Source organism: Hipposideros armiger, unplaced genomic scaffold (assembly GCF_001890085.2).
Source record: "Hipposideros armiger isolate ML-2016 unplaced genomic scaffold, ASM189008v1 scaffold_470, whole genome shotgun sequence".
NCBI classification, from domain to species: domain Eukaryota; kingdom Metazoa; phylum Chordata; class Mammalia; order Chiroptera; family Hipposideridae; genus Hipposideros; species Hipposideros armiger.
In genome coordinates this window covers 1,341,713-1,355,607 of record NW_017731820.1, presented here as the reverse complement: position 1 = coordinate 1,355,607, position 13,895 = coordinate 1,341,713, and the positions used below count along the sequence as shown (strand labels likewise).

Genomic DNA, 13,895 nt, shown 5'->3' with positions numbered 1-13,895 from the left:
AAGACATTTCCTTGTTAAAACTGTGTAGGTAGGCAGCATCCCTTTAATACAATGGCTACAGCTTCAGGTTCTTATTCTTACGAGTCATTTTGGTTTTTTCTGTTTTAGTGTTCGGTGACCAGTGAGTTGGATTTTCCAACACAAGTCATCCCATTAAAGACTCTGAGTGCAGTTGCTTCCGTGCCCATAATGTACTCTTGGTCTCCTCTACAGCAGAACTTCATGGTATGTAAATAATGCAGCTTGTTATTTGCAATCAAAAAGTACAGATGATTTTCTCGTCAAGGTATATGAGTAAAAAGGCTTTCAAAATGGTCGCACTTAGAATGATGTTTTTAAACCAGTTTTTATGTACAGAGGGTACCAAAAAAATGTATACACATTTTAAGAAAGGAAAAAAGTGTATTAAAATTGTAACACTCAATATATACCGATAACAAACGATGAATACAAGTCATGTGTATACATTTTTTGGGCACCCCCAGTATATTTTAAGCCTTTAGTGTGTTGCTCTTTTCCTAGTCCTTTCTAGTTAGATTCTTCAAAGGAAAAGTGTTAAGCAAAAACCATACCTGGGGTTAAAAACATTTAGAAGATGAAGTTTATAGTTCTTACCCTTGAAGAGGTCAGTCATTATCCTATAATCTCAGTCTGACTTGAAGGGTTTGTTAATTGAGAAGTTATTATTTAAAACAACTGGAGGCAGCATGTTAGTTGGATGATAGCGTACACTATGAAATATTCTCGGCCTTACAGAACACAAGTTTAAGCATATTTCCACAGATAACACTGGCCCAATAGCTTTTGTAATGAAATGCTAGTATTTAGTTCTTTATAGGTAGAACGAAGGAGGATGGAACAAAAGAGAGATTTGAGTATGCATTCTTGACTTGTGTTAAATAAAAAAATATATATTGGGTTGTCGGAAAAGTCATGACGTATTTTTTCTATGTTTTTTGTTGCAAAAATGCGTCATGACTTTTCTGACAACCCAATAGCTTTATTACTTGATATATAAAATGTTAATGGAAGTCTTTGGTGAGCCTACTTTAGAGAATTTACTATTTTTTTTTTTAAAGATTTTTATTGGGGAATTGGGGGGATGGGAACAGTGCTGGGAAATTGGGAGAAGGGGAACACACAAATTGCTGCCCTTTTGTTCTTCAGTCTAGTTGTGGAGGAGGTTGCTTCACTGGCCCAAGTTGGCACCATCATTGCGCTCTTCCCTGGTGAGGCAGATCAGTCGCTGGCTTCTGGACGGCCACTCACGCTGGCTGCTGGCTACATACGGTAGCCCATGGCAACCTACTGCCACAGGAGCTGCAGCCTACGCCGTCACCGGCGACTCACAGCAGCCCAGCTCAAGGTTGAGCCATTGTTCAGCATCTTAGCTGTAGAGGCAGTGTCACTGGCCCTCATATGTGGGATCCGAACCGGGGCCCTCTGGTGTCCCAAGCCAGTTCTTAACCATCGCGCCACTCGGCTGGCCCTCTTACTAGATTATTTTTAAAAAATAGATGTTATTAATGTCTTTAGTAACTTTTAAAGATTTATAGTGGAGGGTTAAAGGCAAACTTCAGATACTCTTCTGCAACGTGTGTGTTTAAGGCTGTATTCAAAAACATTTAGTTTGAGAATCATATTGCAGGAGCTTAAGGGAAGTTTCATATTTTCACAGACATAAATTCTAAAAGAATAGTGTTTAAAGTTGTCAATAAATACTATTTATGAATCACCTATAGGTTTTGTTGGGTACTGACCAAAGCAAATTAGGCAAACTGTCTTTATGGCTAGGATATGTTTTGGGGGCAAAGGTTATTTGGATACAGTTGGGAAGGCAAAATAGCCAATTGTCACTTAATTTTGGCTTGCATCCAAAAAAATTAACTCTTCTGGTTTAAATGGGATTAGTGCAAGTGAGATGTGAGGGAAGCTAGAGTCTTAAGTTGTACATAAGCTTGAATCTGAATAGATCAATACATTAAAATTTAAATATTCATTGTATATCCCATACGTACTTTTCTCCCAGTTTCCTTATTTCCTGTTTGTTTAAGGTATGAACCCTGCAGTTGTCCTAAATTCGTTATGTAGGGATTATTGGGAAAATTTTCCTTTTCTTTGTATTTCCTGCCTGCTCCTTGACAGTCCCGTGTGTGTGTCATGGCCGTTTCCTGTGTATTCCTTCCTATCCATCATGCTCCCAGCCTAAAGGCACCTCACACTTTAAAATAATAGCTGTCATGTCCGCCTGTCAGCCTTAGCCTGTCCATTCTGTTTGTCAGAATTATCTTTCTAAAATTCTGTTTTTTACCAATACCCTCCCTGTTCAAAGGCCCTGTCCTCACTTAAATTAGTGTCCTTAATGTGGACTTCAGAGCCCTCTGGTCTTTATAATTACTGTCTTTTTTATTCTTTATTAAAAAGACTTCCATGAATGTTAGCTTCTTGTCCCTTATATTCTTAAGTATTAACATTCTCTCTGAACTGTTCTTTGATTGGCTTTTCCTAGCTAAGCTAGTACCCTTTGTTCCCTGTTGTCTTCTAAACCTTGATATAAACTCATCTGTCATCTTTATTAGCATTATCAATTTTGATATGCATCTTACTCATCTCAATATTGAAATATGTTATTGTAGAATGTTTTTTTATGTATAAGAGTAAATCTGTCTGCATAACTTTGACTATCGATACTCTATTTTACATCCCTAGAATTTTATTATATTGAATGTCTCAAGTGAAATTTAGAAACTCTTAATGCTAGTTTTTTTTAAGATATGGCTATTTATAGTTGATTTTGATGAACCATATTTCATCAATTCTAAGTTTTTTTAATCATCTGAAATAGGAACATGTTTTAAAATTGATTGATGATGGGTCATATTGTAATTTGCACCTTTTTTCCTTTCTTGGAGGTACATAAAATAATGGTAAATTTTAATGATTGATGACATGTTAGATTAGGTAAACAGTATTTTTCCTTAAACCTTATTCTTCTGTTATGCTTATTGGCGAGGTCTTTTTTATTTCTTTATAGCTTATAGAGTTTTCCTGTCTGTTATTTTTGGTTTGGAGAAGTGGGTAAAGACATCTACTTATGAAAAACAATTGTATTTTAGTTATTACATCAATTTAAAAAATATTTGATACTTAGGATAAGGCTACTTTTTAAATCTATTTTTTTATTTTTAGGTGGAAGATGAAACTGTTTTACATAATATTCCTTATATGGGGGATGAAGTTTTAGACCAGGATGGGACTTTCATTGAAGAACTAATAAAAAATTATGACGGAAAAGTACATGGGGATAGAGGTGAGCCATGTATTTATTCTCATAGACAAGGGGACCAAAGACTTGGGAGATATTTTGATTTTTTTTTTTTTAAGCATAGATATAAAACAGATTTTTTAATATTAAAATTTTGTGTTGGACTGGTGTGGCTCGCAAGCCTAACATTTTTAGTGTTTTCACAAGGATCATGTTTGCCACTTAGAATTTACACATAGTTGGTTATAACAAATTATTATACAATGTCAATAGCATGTAAATGAAATAGAATTGTTTGAGTGTATGTAGATTTTAAGATGCTTTAGCAGTAAAATTAGTTAGGACCAGGGTTCTGCTTTTGTGACATGGGCTCCAAAAGGCCCGTCACTCAAAAATTCCTTTCCGAGCAGGTTACTGCAGTACCTGAAGTTCTATCATTAGAATCGTGGCTTGGTGTTACGTATACAGGAAACCCTGTTCATTGGTTCTCATCATTAGTGGAAAGCAAGGTCTGTCAAATACACTGTTTCAAGGAGGCCAAGGCCCTAATCAGCTTCTAGAGAATTAGGTTATAGGAGCAGGCGCTGGAAACTTTGGGGGGAGGGTTGATTAAAGAGAAAATGACAGGTTTTGAAGATAGATTCTGTTCCTGACTTTGCCTTAGGCCAGTCCTGAAAAGGATCTTTTCCCCCTTATTTTAATAATAATGTTATAGTGCTGATTGATGGGCTCTGGCCATTTCTTCCAAATTAGAAAAGGCATACATAAACTTTTATAATTACCACTTTCCTCTGTATATTTCTAATATTTGACTTGGTGAATTTCAGAATGTGGGTTTATAAATGATGAAATTTTTGTGGAGTTGGTGAATGCTCTTGGTCAGTACAATGATGACGATGATGATGATGATGACGATGATGGAGATGATCCTGATGAAACAGAAGAAAAACAGAAAGATGTAGAGGAGAGCCGAGATGGTATGTCTGTTAGACCTGTGTGCAGCCAGTCCAGCATTTTTCAGAAACAGTAGAGTGCAAGTAGATCTTAATTCTTTCTTTCTCTTTCTCTTTTTTCTTTTGTTAAAAATCACATCAATAGTATAATGAAAATTAGTATATTATTTGCAACATGTCGTCCAGCACCTGAGCATCTTTTATTTCCTTTGGCTAGCAAAAGAATATACTGATTTCTGGGTTTGACTGGGCAGTCATCATGATCATTAAGTAACATTGATCACTGACTGTTGTGTGCTAATTGCTTTATCTGCACCAGCTCACTTGATCCTCATGAAGCTGTACAGGTGGAGACGATCATTAAGTCCATTTTATAGCTGAGAGGGCTTAGTGAAGTGAAGTCACTTATTTAAGATTACGCTATTGGGAAGAAACAACCCAGAACACCGTAATGGTAGCCAGCTCTGACTGACTCCAGAGCCCGTGCTTTTAACCCCTACGAGGTGGGGCTTACCAGAAAAATAGACGATCCCAGGGCAGAGCTGAGAGTTGACGGAGACTGGGCAAAGCTCGTTATTAAAACATAGAAGAATTTGGGGGAAAAGAGCAGTTTCAGAGAAGCATAAATTTTTTGTAACAGGCACCTCAGCGATCATCTAGTTAATTCCTTCAATTTAAAGATGAGCAAACAGACAAGTGGATCCATGCCCAGCCAAGGTCACGAAACCAGTTAGTAGCAGAAGGGGGATTAGAACCTACCTTTCCTGCCTCTCAGTGTGCTTCACACTTTTCATGTTTGATTTTGAATTTTTTGTTTGACCTACTAGCATGTCACAGATACATGTAAAATACGTTAGAAGTAAGTGAAACACAAAGTTGATAATTACTTGGAAAGTCAGCTTTGTGATATATATATATTATGTGGAGAAAATGTAAGACTGAAAGCTTGTTTACTGTTATTCTTTTTTTCCTTTTATATTTCCATGTTTAGATAAAGAAAGCTGCCCACCTCGGAAATTTCCTTCTGATAAAATTTTTGAAGCCATTTCCTCCATGTTTCCAGATAAGGGCACAGCAGAGGAACTAAAGGAAAAGTAAGATTTGTTCTTTTGAGGCGATCTTGCCTTGTATGGTATGTAACCCACTATCTTGGGTTTTTAGAAGTGGGAACTGATGTAGCTTCATTTGTTCACAATGTTTGCAGGACACTGGAAGCGATATGTATCTCTGTGGAACTTTGTACTACAAAACTTTTATTGTAGATAGAATAAATTCTCTGGACACTTGTTGACATTTTAGTGCAGTTGATGTTTAATTTTTAATATGACATTTTTCATGGTAAATTTGAATCATATCAGTGAATTTGATTCTTGATATATCATGCATAGTGTTTAATTGGCTCTTCACTAGATTGTTTTAGGCTAAACCTTTTCTTTTGTGTTTTAGGCAAGATAAACATCAAATACATGGAAACCGTTTAGAAACTTGATTTTTATAACAGTAATTTTTGTTTCACCTTTACTTCCCTTTTTTTTGGTTAATGTTAGGTATAAAGAACTCACCGAACAGCAGCTGCCTGGTGCACTTCCTCCTGAATGCACCCCAAACATAGATGGACCAAATGCCAAATCTGTGCAGAGGGAGCAAAGCCTGCATTCATTTCATACGCTTTTCTGTAGACGATGTTTTAAATATGACTGCTTCCTACATCGTAAGTGCAATTATTGTACGTTTTCATTTTCTATCTTTATTGTGGAATTATGTCTTAAAGCAACTTGGAAATTGTTGTTGTTTATTACAGCTAGAATTTATCATCTAATCTTGCAATTAAGATTGAAAAATATGTTAGGATCAGAGTATTGTTATTTTTAATGTGTTGCTTGAGGGTTGCTGTAAGTCTGCACATGTTTAACTTGGACTGCTGTCTCCCAGTGACTTGGGATGCAGGTCAGTGATTTTCCCTAAGTGCTGACCAAGCAGTTGTGTAATGAAACTAGCGCTGTGATCTAGCTGATGGGTAGCCCAGGGCAACGCTGCCAATAGTGATGAGCATGTTTTGTTGAATAAGATATTGGCTAAAAAGATGCCTATGTATGTTCTCTATTTAGTGTGAAAGGTGTTTTTTTTAAGATATTCATTTATTTATTTGGCCCTCTAAGTTACCTTAAAAAATAACTGCATTTGAATACAGGTAAAGCATAAAATGTTCTTAATGAAATTGAAGTAAGGCACACACAGTATTACTCTATTTTTCTGACAGTGCTGAGGAATGACATTTCTTAGTAAATTTTCCAGGTAACTGGAATTTATTTCTTTAAGCAGTTTGAAAGTACCAGCTACTTTTGAGGAACATATTTTGAAAATATATTTCATACCTCCCAGGTTCCTATGCAGAGTTTACTTAATATAGGTCAGCCTTTTCCATATCCCTTTCTAGTGGGACTGTCTGGCCCGGTAACATGGGTAGGGAGGGGTTGTCTAACATGCTCCTTTGTCTATTTGAGTTCCTGTGCCCATCTTTTCCAGAATGCCACCCTCATTTTCTAGTCACATGTCTTAATGTTACCCAGGCTGCCCAACCAGCCAAATCTTGCCTCATTTTGAGTTTTTGCTCTGTCTGCTTAGATTTGCTGGAGCTCCTAATTTGTTGTGTGATGTACGTCTTGGTCTGGAAATGGTCATGTTTATGTGTATGTATGTGTGAAGTACTAGTGGTTGAGTGATCTTAAATTAGAAAAGCTTGAAGTAGGTTTTCAGGATCATCATCTCCCATCTCCTTGCAGTGTTATCCACACGCCTGTCTCATTGATATTGATGGTTTGGTGGTTTTAGTCATCTGTAGGTGTCAGCCACGTGGTACTTCAGCTGGACGAGGACTGAATCTTGGGCTTGGAAGTGTTGTCTTTACACAGCCCTTGAAATATTTGTCTTGAATTGCATATAATTCCCTTTTTCATGTGGTCATTTTATAAACTATGTCCAATTCTTATTAAGAATATTGTGGCAGAAAAATTGAGTGGAAGGTCTATTTTGGAGGAAATGGTTCCTCTAATTTGTGTTGTAGATGCAGCATTTAATGTACCCTTTTTGTTGTATAAATGAACCAAGGAAGCAGGATACTGCTTTTAAACATTACAAGAGTTACTTTATTGCGCTCTTCAGATTTGAGTAATTTTGATGAACCTTGCACCTGTCAGTTATCTCATTCAAGCTGGGGAGAAGAGCGCGCTGTTTCGCTGTAATGAAGCGGGCGGCTGGGGTAGATGGGCTGCTCCCCACGCCCGCCCTTTTCCCACTTAGAGCTAATCTCTTCACAATTGAGCCTTAACGAATTCTATACGTATTTTGTGGCTTTACTCTAATGTGACAAAATATCACACACTATATAGGTAAAATAAGCCATTAAGTAAGTTACTAAACATGTTAAATGATAGTATTTTGTGCTTTCATTTTGTTTTTTGTTTATATAATGGGAATATAGTACTTCATAAGCTGTTGTAAGGATTAAATTTATTAGTCTGTAAAATACTTAAAATAGTATCTGGGTTGTGTTGAGCTTTTTTTTAATAGGTTGTCATTCACGTGGTTTACATTACAAAATAGTATTAAAAGGTGTCCAGTGAATGAAGTCTCCCTGGCTCTTCTGTATCTTTCTAGTTTCTTCCGGCAAATGCATTCTTTGTTTCCTGACCATCCTGTTCAGCCTTATTATTCAGGCTTTTCCCTTTTTTGACTTAATGTTGTAGATATTATTGCTGTCTGGACAGCTGCTTCAGGAGGCACTATAACTGACTCTCTCCTCTAAAGGTCAACATTTGGAGGGTTTCGAGCCTTTTGCTGTCACAGCGCTGCAGTGAATAACCTAGCATGCACCTGTACATCATTTCGCATGCGTACACATTAACCTGACTCACTCTATTTAGATATTGCCATGTGACCTGCCACCTGGGCATGTGCCAGTTTGAAGACCTACCAGCAGAGTAAGAATGCCTGTTTCCCCACAGCCTTGCCAATAGAATGTGTGGAAAAGTGATTTTTATTGAATAAATGAGTGAAAAACGGTTTTTAGCGTTGTTTAATTTGCATTTTTTCCTTTCTGTATGTTTAAGAAATTTGGATTTTATTTTCTTGGAACTGTTTTTATCCTTTGGCTTGTTGGTCTTTTTGAAATCTGGAAGTTCTTTATATAGTCAGGAAATTGGACTTTTTGAGATGAGTTGTAATTTTTGTTCGGTAAAAATTCCAAAAGCAAAGTTAAAAAAAAGTGTAAAGGTAGGTGAATTTATCAGTAGGCTTTTCCTACTCCCAGATGATAAAGGTGCTGCCTTTTTTCCTAGTATGTTTTAGGCTTCATTTTCTAACATCTACTCTTCGATCCACTTGGAATTTATTCTTTTTTTTTTTTAAGAGAATTTGCTCTGCTACCTTTCAACAAGCCACTTGTTAAAGCCCCCTTCCTAGTAGGATTTTAAGGGAAACCAAGAGATTTCTTCTTCTTCTTTTTTTTTTTTTGTAAAGATTTTATTGGGGAATTGGGGAAGAGGAACAGCCAAGTTGTTGTCCATCAATCTTAGTTGTGGAGGGCGCAGCTAGCTCAGCTCCAAGTCCAGTCACCATCTGGCCGCCTGGCCGCAGCTCACGGCTGCTCAGCTCAAGGTGCCGTGTTCAATGTTAGTTGCGGGTGGGCACATCCCACCATCCCATGCAGGAGTGGAACCAGCAACCTTGTTGTTAGGAGCATGTGCCCTCACCAGCTGAGCCACCCTGCCACCTGTTGGCAGCTGAGTGGCAGCTCAGCTCAGGCGCAGCTCACTGGCCCATGTGGGGCCCTGTTGCTCAGAGCTCCGTGCTCTTAACCAACTGAGCCACTTGGCCGGCCCCTTTCTGATAGATATTGGATCCAACTCCCCTCCCCACCTAGTTGTTTCCACACCATTTGTTGAAAAGTTCCTCTTTCACTGCCATGAATGAGATGCTGCCTTCGTTGCCCATCACCAACCACGTGTACTTGGGTCTGTTTCGTTCCGTTAATCTGTCCGGGAAGCTTTACTCCGAGATCTCCTGGCTGTTGTTTTTTTATATAAATTTTAAAATCCATTTGCCTAATTACAAAAAAGTCTAGGTAGTATGTTTTTTGGGATCCCAATTAAATTATAAATTACTTAAGGGGAACTTGACATTTAAAAATAAGGATTACTCCTGACTAACCAGGATCAAGCCTCCTTTAATAACCTTAAGTTTTCTTCACGTAGCTCTAGTCCATTCTTTGGTCAGATGATTTCTAGGTGTTAAATGTGTTGCTGTTGTTGGACTTTCCCCCTTTCTATCTTATATATTTTATATGCTGCTACCTTGCTGAATTGTCCTTGTTTATAAATTTGTCAGCAGATTCTTTTGAGTTTTTCAGCTCATATAATTAAATCATCTGCAATTATTGATGGTGTTCTTTCCAATCTTTATAACTTTAATTTTTTTCTCTTGCCTAACTATATTGGCTTGTACAAATAATAATGGTGCTAGTAGATAAATTTTGTCACTTCTGGATCAGTTTTGGAAAATTACCCATTTCATCCAAGTTTTGAAATTTATTTGTATAAAATTGATCTACATGTTCTACAGATTCTTATTTCAGTGATTATTCTTGTTTCGTATGTATTCTGTTCTTCCTTTTTTCTTGAGATTAAGAAGTGATTTATATATTTTATTTAAAAAATCTGTCTTTTCTCAGAATCAGCTACTGTATTAGTTGTACTGAGTGATGTTTGTTGTCATTCTTATTTTGGTTTATTGTGTTTAACACAATGAATTGTCTAGAGCAGTTTCAACTTTTAGGTTCTAATATTTGGTATTATATTTGCTATGTTGAAAACAATTTTAAGGAATGTTTTATATTTTCTCTTTAGCTCATTGTTTAAAGGAGAATTTTTTAAACTTCCAGGAGAAAGGACCTTTTTGGATGTTACTATTTTTACTGTGTTTGTGCTGCTAGCCTTACTGATGTTAGGCCTTGTTATTTAGATGTTAGGGGTATCTACCAGTTTTTCTAAGGACAGTGTTTTGATGGTAGGGGACTGCCAGAAATGCAGTATCTACCTGACTGGAGCTTTTCTCTTAGAGGGACTCGAATGTTCTCATGAACCTGGAAGGATAAAGGGTTTTGGTCAGGGAGCTAATCCCACTTCACATTCCAAATAATTTTTAGGCCACAGCCCATTCTGTAAATTGGAAACTGATTGTTCTGCGAACTTGGAATTCTGGTAATTTATTAAAGCTTCAGCCTAAAATTGGCTGTCCGGTCTGCCTTTGGTAATTTCTGACAGGGAAGGAAGAAAGGAAGCCTGGGGAAGTAAGCCTGGGAAATTGTATGTGTTTAAATACAACCGAAGTAGAACTTTTAGTGGAATAAATATTTTGATAAGCTTTCTATTGTCTGAATGGCCTACACAGGAATTCATTTTAAGCATAAAATCCAATTGTATCAGCTTTTCCTTTTTTTTTTTTAATTGGGGAATTGGGGGAAGGGGAACAGACAAGTTGCTGTCCTTTTCTTCCATCTAGTTGTGGAGGACGTTGCTTCACTGGCCCAAGCTGGCACCATCATTGCGCTCTTCCCGGGCGAGGCACATCAGTTGCCGGCTTCTGGACGGCCGTTCACTGCGGCTGCTGGCCACTCATGCTGGCTGCTGGCACGGTAGCCCATGGCAACCCACTGCAGCAGGGACTGCAGCCTACGCTGTCACCAGCGACTCAGGGCAGCCCAGCTCCAGGTTGAGCTGTTGTTCAGCATCTTAGCTGTAGAGGGCAGTGTCACTGGCCCTCATATGTGGGATCCAAACCGGGGCCCTCTGGCGTCCCAAGCCAGCTCTTAACCAATGAGCCACTTGGCCGGCCCGACAATCGTGTTTTTTGGACTGATGTAATTCCTTGCTGCTTATGTGACCTTAACCGTCTACATGCTCAGTCTTTGTATTTTAGGGGTTCTTGCCTGTTAAAATATAATCCAGTGATCAACTGGTGTATGGTATCAGGCTCCTGTTCTGAGAAAAAAATCATACACTTGAAACGAATTTGGGCCTTGAATTTCTACTTTAAAAACACTGTCCTCTTTTATTTCCCCCCCCTTCCCTCATTAGTCTTTCTATCCCATTCAGGTTTTATGGATAAAGTGTGGCTTTTTACAAGTATCTTAAAAATGACTTGTTTCATAAGTGTCAGCTGTTTTAATCAGAATTAAATAATTCTCACCTTGTCCTGTTCTGAATAGGCCATTCTTAGTACTTGGTTTGCACATTGGAAGCAAGCTTTCCCAGGTTCTCCGAAGTTCTCACAGCTGTGTATTCCCACTTGGTTAGTATAGTGTGTGTGATCTGAATCTTTATCACATTTTTTGGGAATTTTAACTTTCAAACACTTTATATCTTTCTAAAACCTGTTTTATCTGACCTCTGTATTTTCCTGTGGGAAGGTGCTGACTGCAAGCTCTCACTAGGTGCTTGAATTGTGTATGATTGAAAGAAAATTGAATTTTGGTATTCTGAGGCTGTCCTATTTATATTAAACACTATTTTAAACAAGTGGTATTCTATTCCCCATTTGACAAGCTGATTGCTGACTCAATGAGGATATATCAGTTTCTATGGCGATATTAAAGACTCAAATAATAGTTTATAATTAGAGTTTATGTGCATCAGTTAAACTTGCAAGGAGAGAACTAAGACAGCACTAATCATTCCAGAGTGTAATGTTTCTCCTTGGCTAGGCGTTGTGGGGAGTGGCGGTGCCGTGGTAGAGGCGAGGAAAGTCCTCGGTGATCAAGTCAGTCAGAGCTCGAAGGAAAGTTCTGTGATGTAAACTGTATATTAGCAAGAGTCATGTATTAACTGACTTTTCCCATTGATGTGGGGAAATGAAAAAGTAAATGTTTTAGTGTTATATGTGGATATTTACCTTTATTTTGCAGCTTTTCATGCAACACCCAACACTTACAAGCGGAAGAACACAGAAACAGCTCTGGACAACAAACCCTGTGGGCCACAGTGTTACCAGCATCTGGTGAGCCTGGGTGCCGTGTGGCTGCAGAGGGCATGTGGCAAGTGTTCGTGTTGCCCGTGGTGAGGTGTTGTATCAAGTCAGCATGACACCGTGGTGCCCACACCTTCACTGGCCACGCAGTAGACAGGTTCTCACCCATGTCGTTTCCTTCAGCTCTGACGTGCAGCACGTTGTAGTCCTTCATTAATCTTGTATCACTCTGTTTATGTTAGTCTCTTCAGCAGCATCTCAAGGTCTTTAGGATCAAGGACTCATACACCTTCCACAAAGTTTAGCCCATGTAGACCCAGAACCTCGGTAACCACATGCAGTAGTCCCACGGCATTCTCAGGGCCCCTGTGTGAGTTTTAGACCCACTGTAGTTTGAGCTATAGCATAGGTCCCACGGATTTTTTTTTGTTTGTTTAATGATGGAGAAAAGGTAAAGGTTTAGGAAAATAGGAGTAGAAAAGTTGTTTTTACGGGTACTATCTTATTTTTACCATTTCCCCTCTTTGAACCAAGCCACTCCTACCTAGGAACTAAGTGGGTATATATTGCCTGTTGGATTTTGGACAGAAGATTCATTGAATGGCACCTGCAGAAGGTATCCTATTTTTAAGCAATTTGGTTTTTGTAGAATGAAGTATAAAACTGTTGGCTGCTCTCAAACTTCTCCCTTCTATTGCCACTAAAAATGGAATTCTTGAGCACTATCTCATAATACTCTTTACAAGGCAGAATTTTACCGTATTTGCCGGTGTATAAGACGATTTTTTGGCCCTGAAAAATATGCCTCCAAGTGGGGGGTCGTCTTATACGCCAGGTACACTTCAGATAGACTGCCCATAGTGCTTGCCCCGTGCCATAGTGGCCTCCCGATGCCCGCCCACTTCATTCCACATACCGTTCAGGCATCAGCAGCGCTGCTGGGTGTATGCTCGGCTGTTACGCGATTTTGCTGTTATGCGATTTTACCACTCGCAAAATCGCACACAGCTGACCATACACCCAGTATAGCAGCGCAAAATCGCGAATCGCGATTTATATATATGTTTGATTACATACAGCCTTGTGACAGTTTTCCTGCATGTCATAAGCATTTGAATATAAATATAAATGTTGAAATCAAATCTGATATTGTTTTACCTTTTATTTGGTGTGTGGAAGGTGTGTGGAAGAGGGGGTAGTCTTATACGGTGAGTATATAACAAACTCTGTATTTTGAGTGGAAATGTTAGGGGGTCGTCTTATACGCCCAGTCGTCTTATACGCCGGCAAATACGGTAATCGAAAACGTTTCTCCGGTCTCCCCCCTGCATTACCATTGTTTTATACTTTCTGAGACTGGATTATTACACTTCCTCAGATGGCACGTAACCCTTGCGGCCTGGTTCCTTAGTTCCTTTTGTGTCTTCCTGGGGGCTGTGTGTCCCTCACAGGAAGAAAACATGTTTAATAGTAAGGCAGGAAGTGACCAAGTCAGGCATGTTTATGTTTTGTATTCTTCCTGTGTATTTGAAACACGACCTTAAAGAGGTTGTTAAATCTGAAGAAACCCCAAAGTAAGGAAATCTGACTTGAGACGCTCATTAGAATTATCATTAGAATTATGATTAAGAATTCAATTGTAGAGAGACAATGTT

General features: G+C 38.5%; 1 protein-coding gene across 6 annotated transcripts in view; it reads left to right on the top strand.

The window, feature by feature from the left end:
- Positions 1 to 13,895, top strand: part of EZH2 (enhancer of zeste 2 polycomb repressive complex 2 subunit) — a 112,078-nt gene that overhangs the window by 89,638 nt on the left and 8,545 nt on the right. For 3 of the 6 annotated variants that reach the window (XM_019666448.1, XM_019666450.1, XM_019666446.1), the window contains exons 4-9: positions 109 to 225; positions 3,190 to 3,310; positions 4,093 to 4,242; positions 5,210 to 5,312; positions 5,766 to 5,944; positions 12,179 to 12,270. In XM_019666448.1, the coding sequence (XP_019521993.1) occupies positions 109 to 225; positions 3,190 to 3,310; positions 4,093 to 4,242; positions 5,210 to 5,312; positions 5,766 to 5,944; positions 12,179 to 12,270 (762 nt within the window). The remainder of the gene's footprint in view (positions 1 to 108; positions 226 to 3,189; positions 3,311 to 4,092; positions 4,243 to 5,209; positions 5,313 to 5,765; positions 5,945 to 12,178; positions 12,271 to 13,895) is intronic. The other 3 variants (XM_019666452.1, XM_019666449.1, XM_019666447.1) reach the window with 1 other exon arrangement.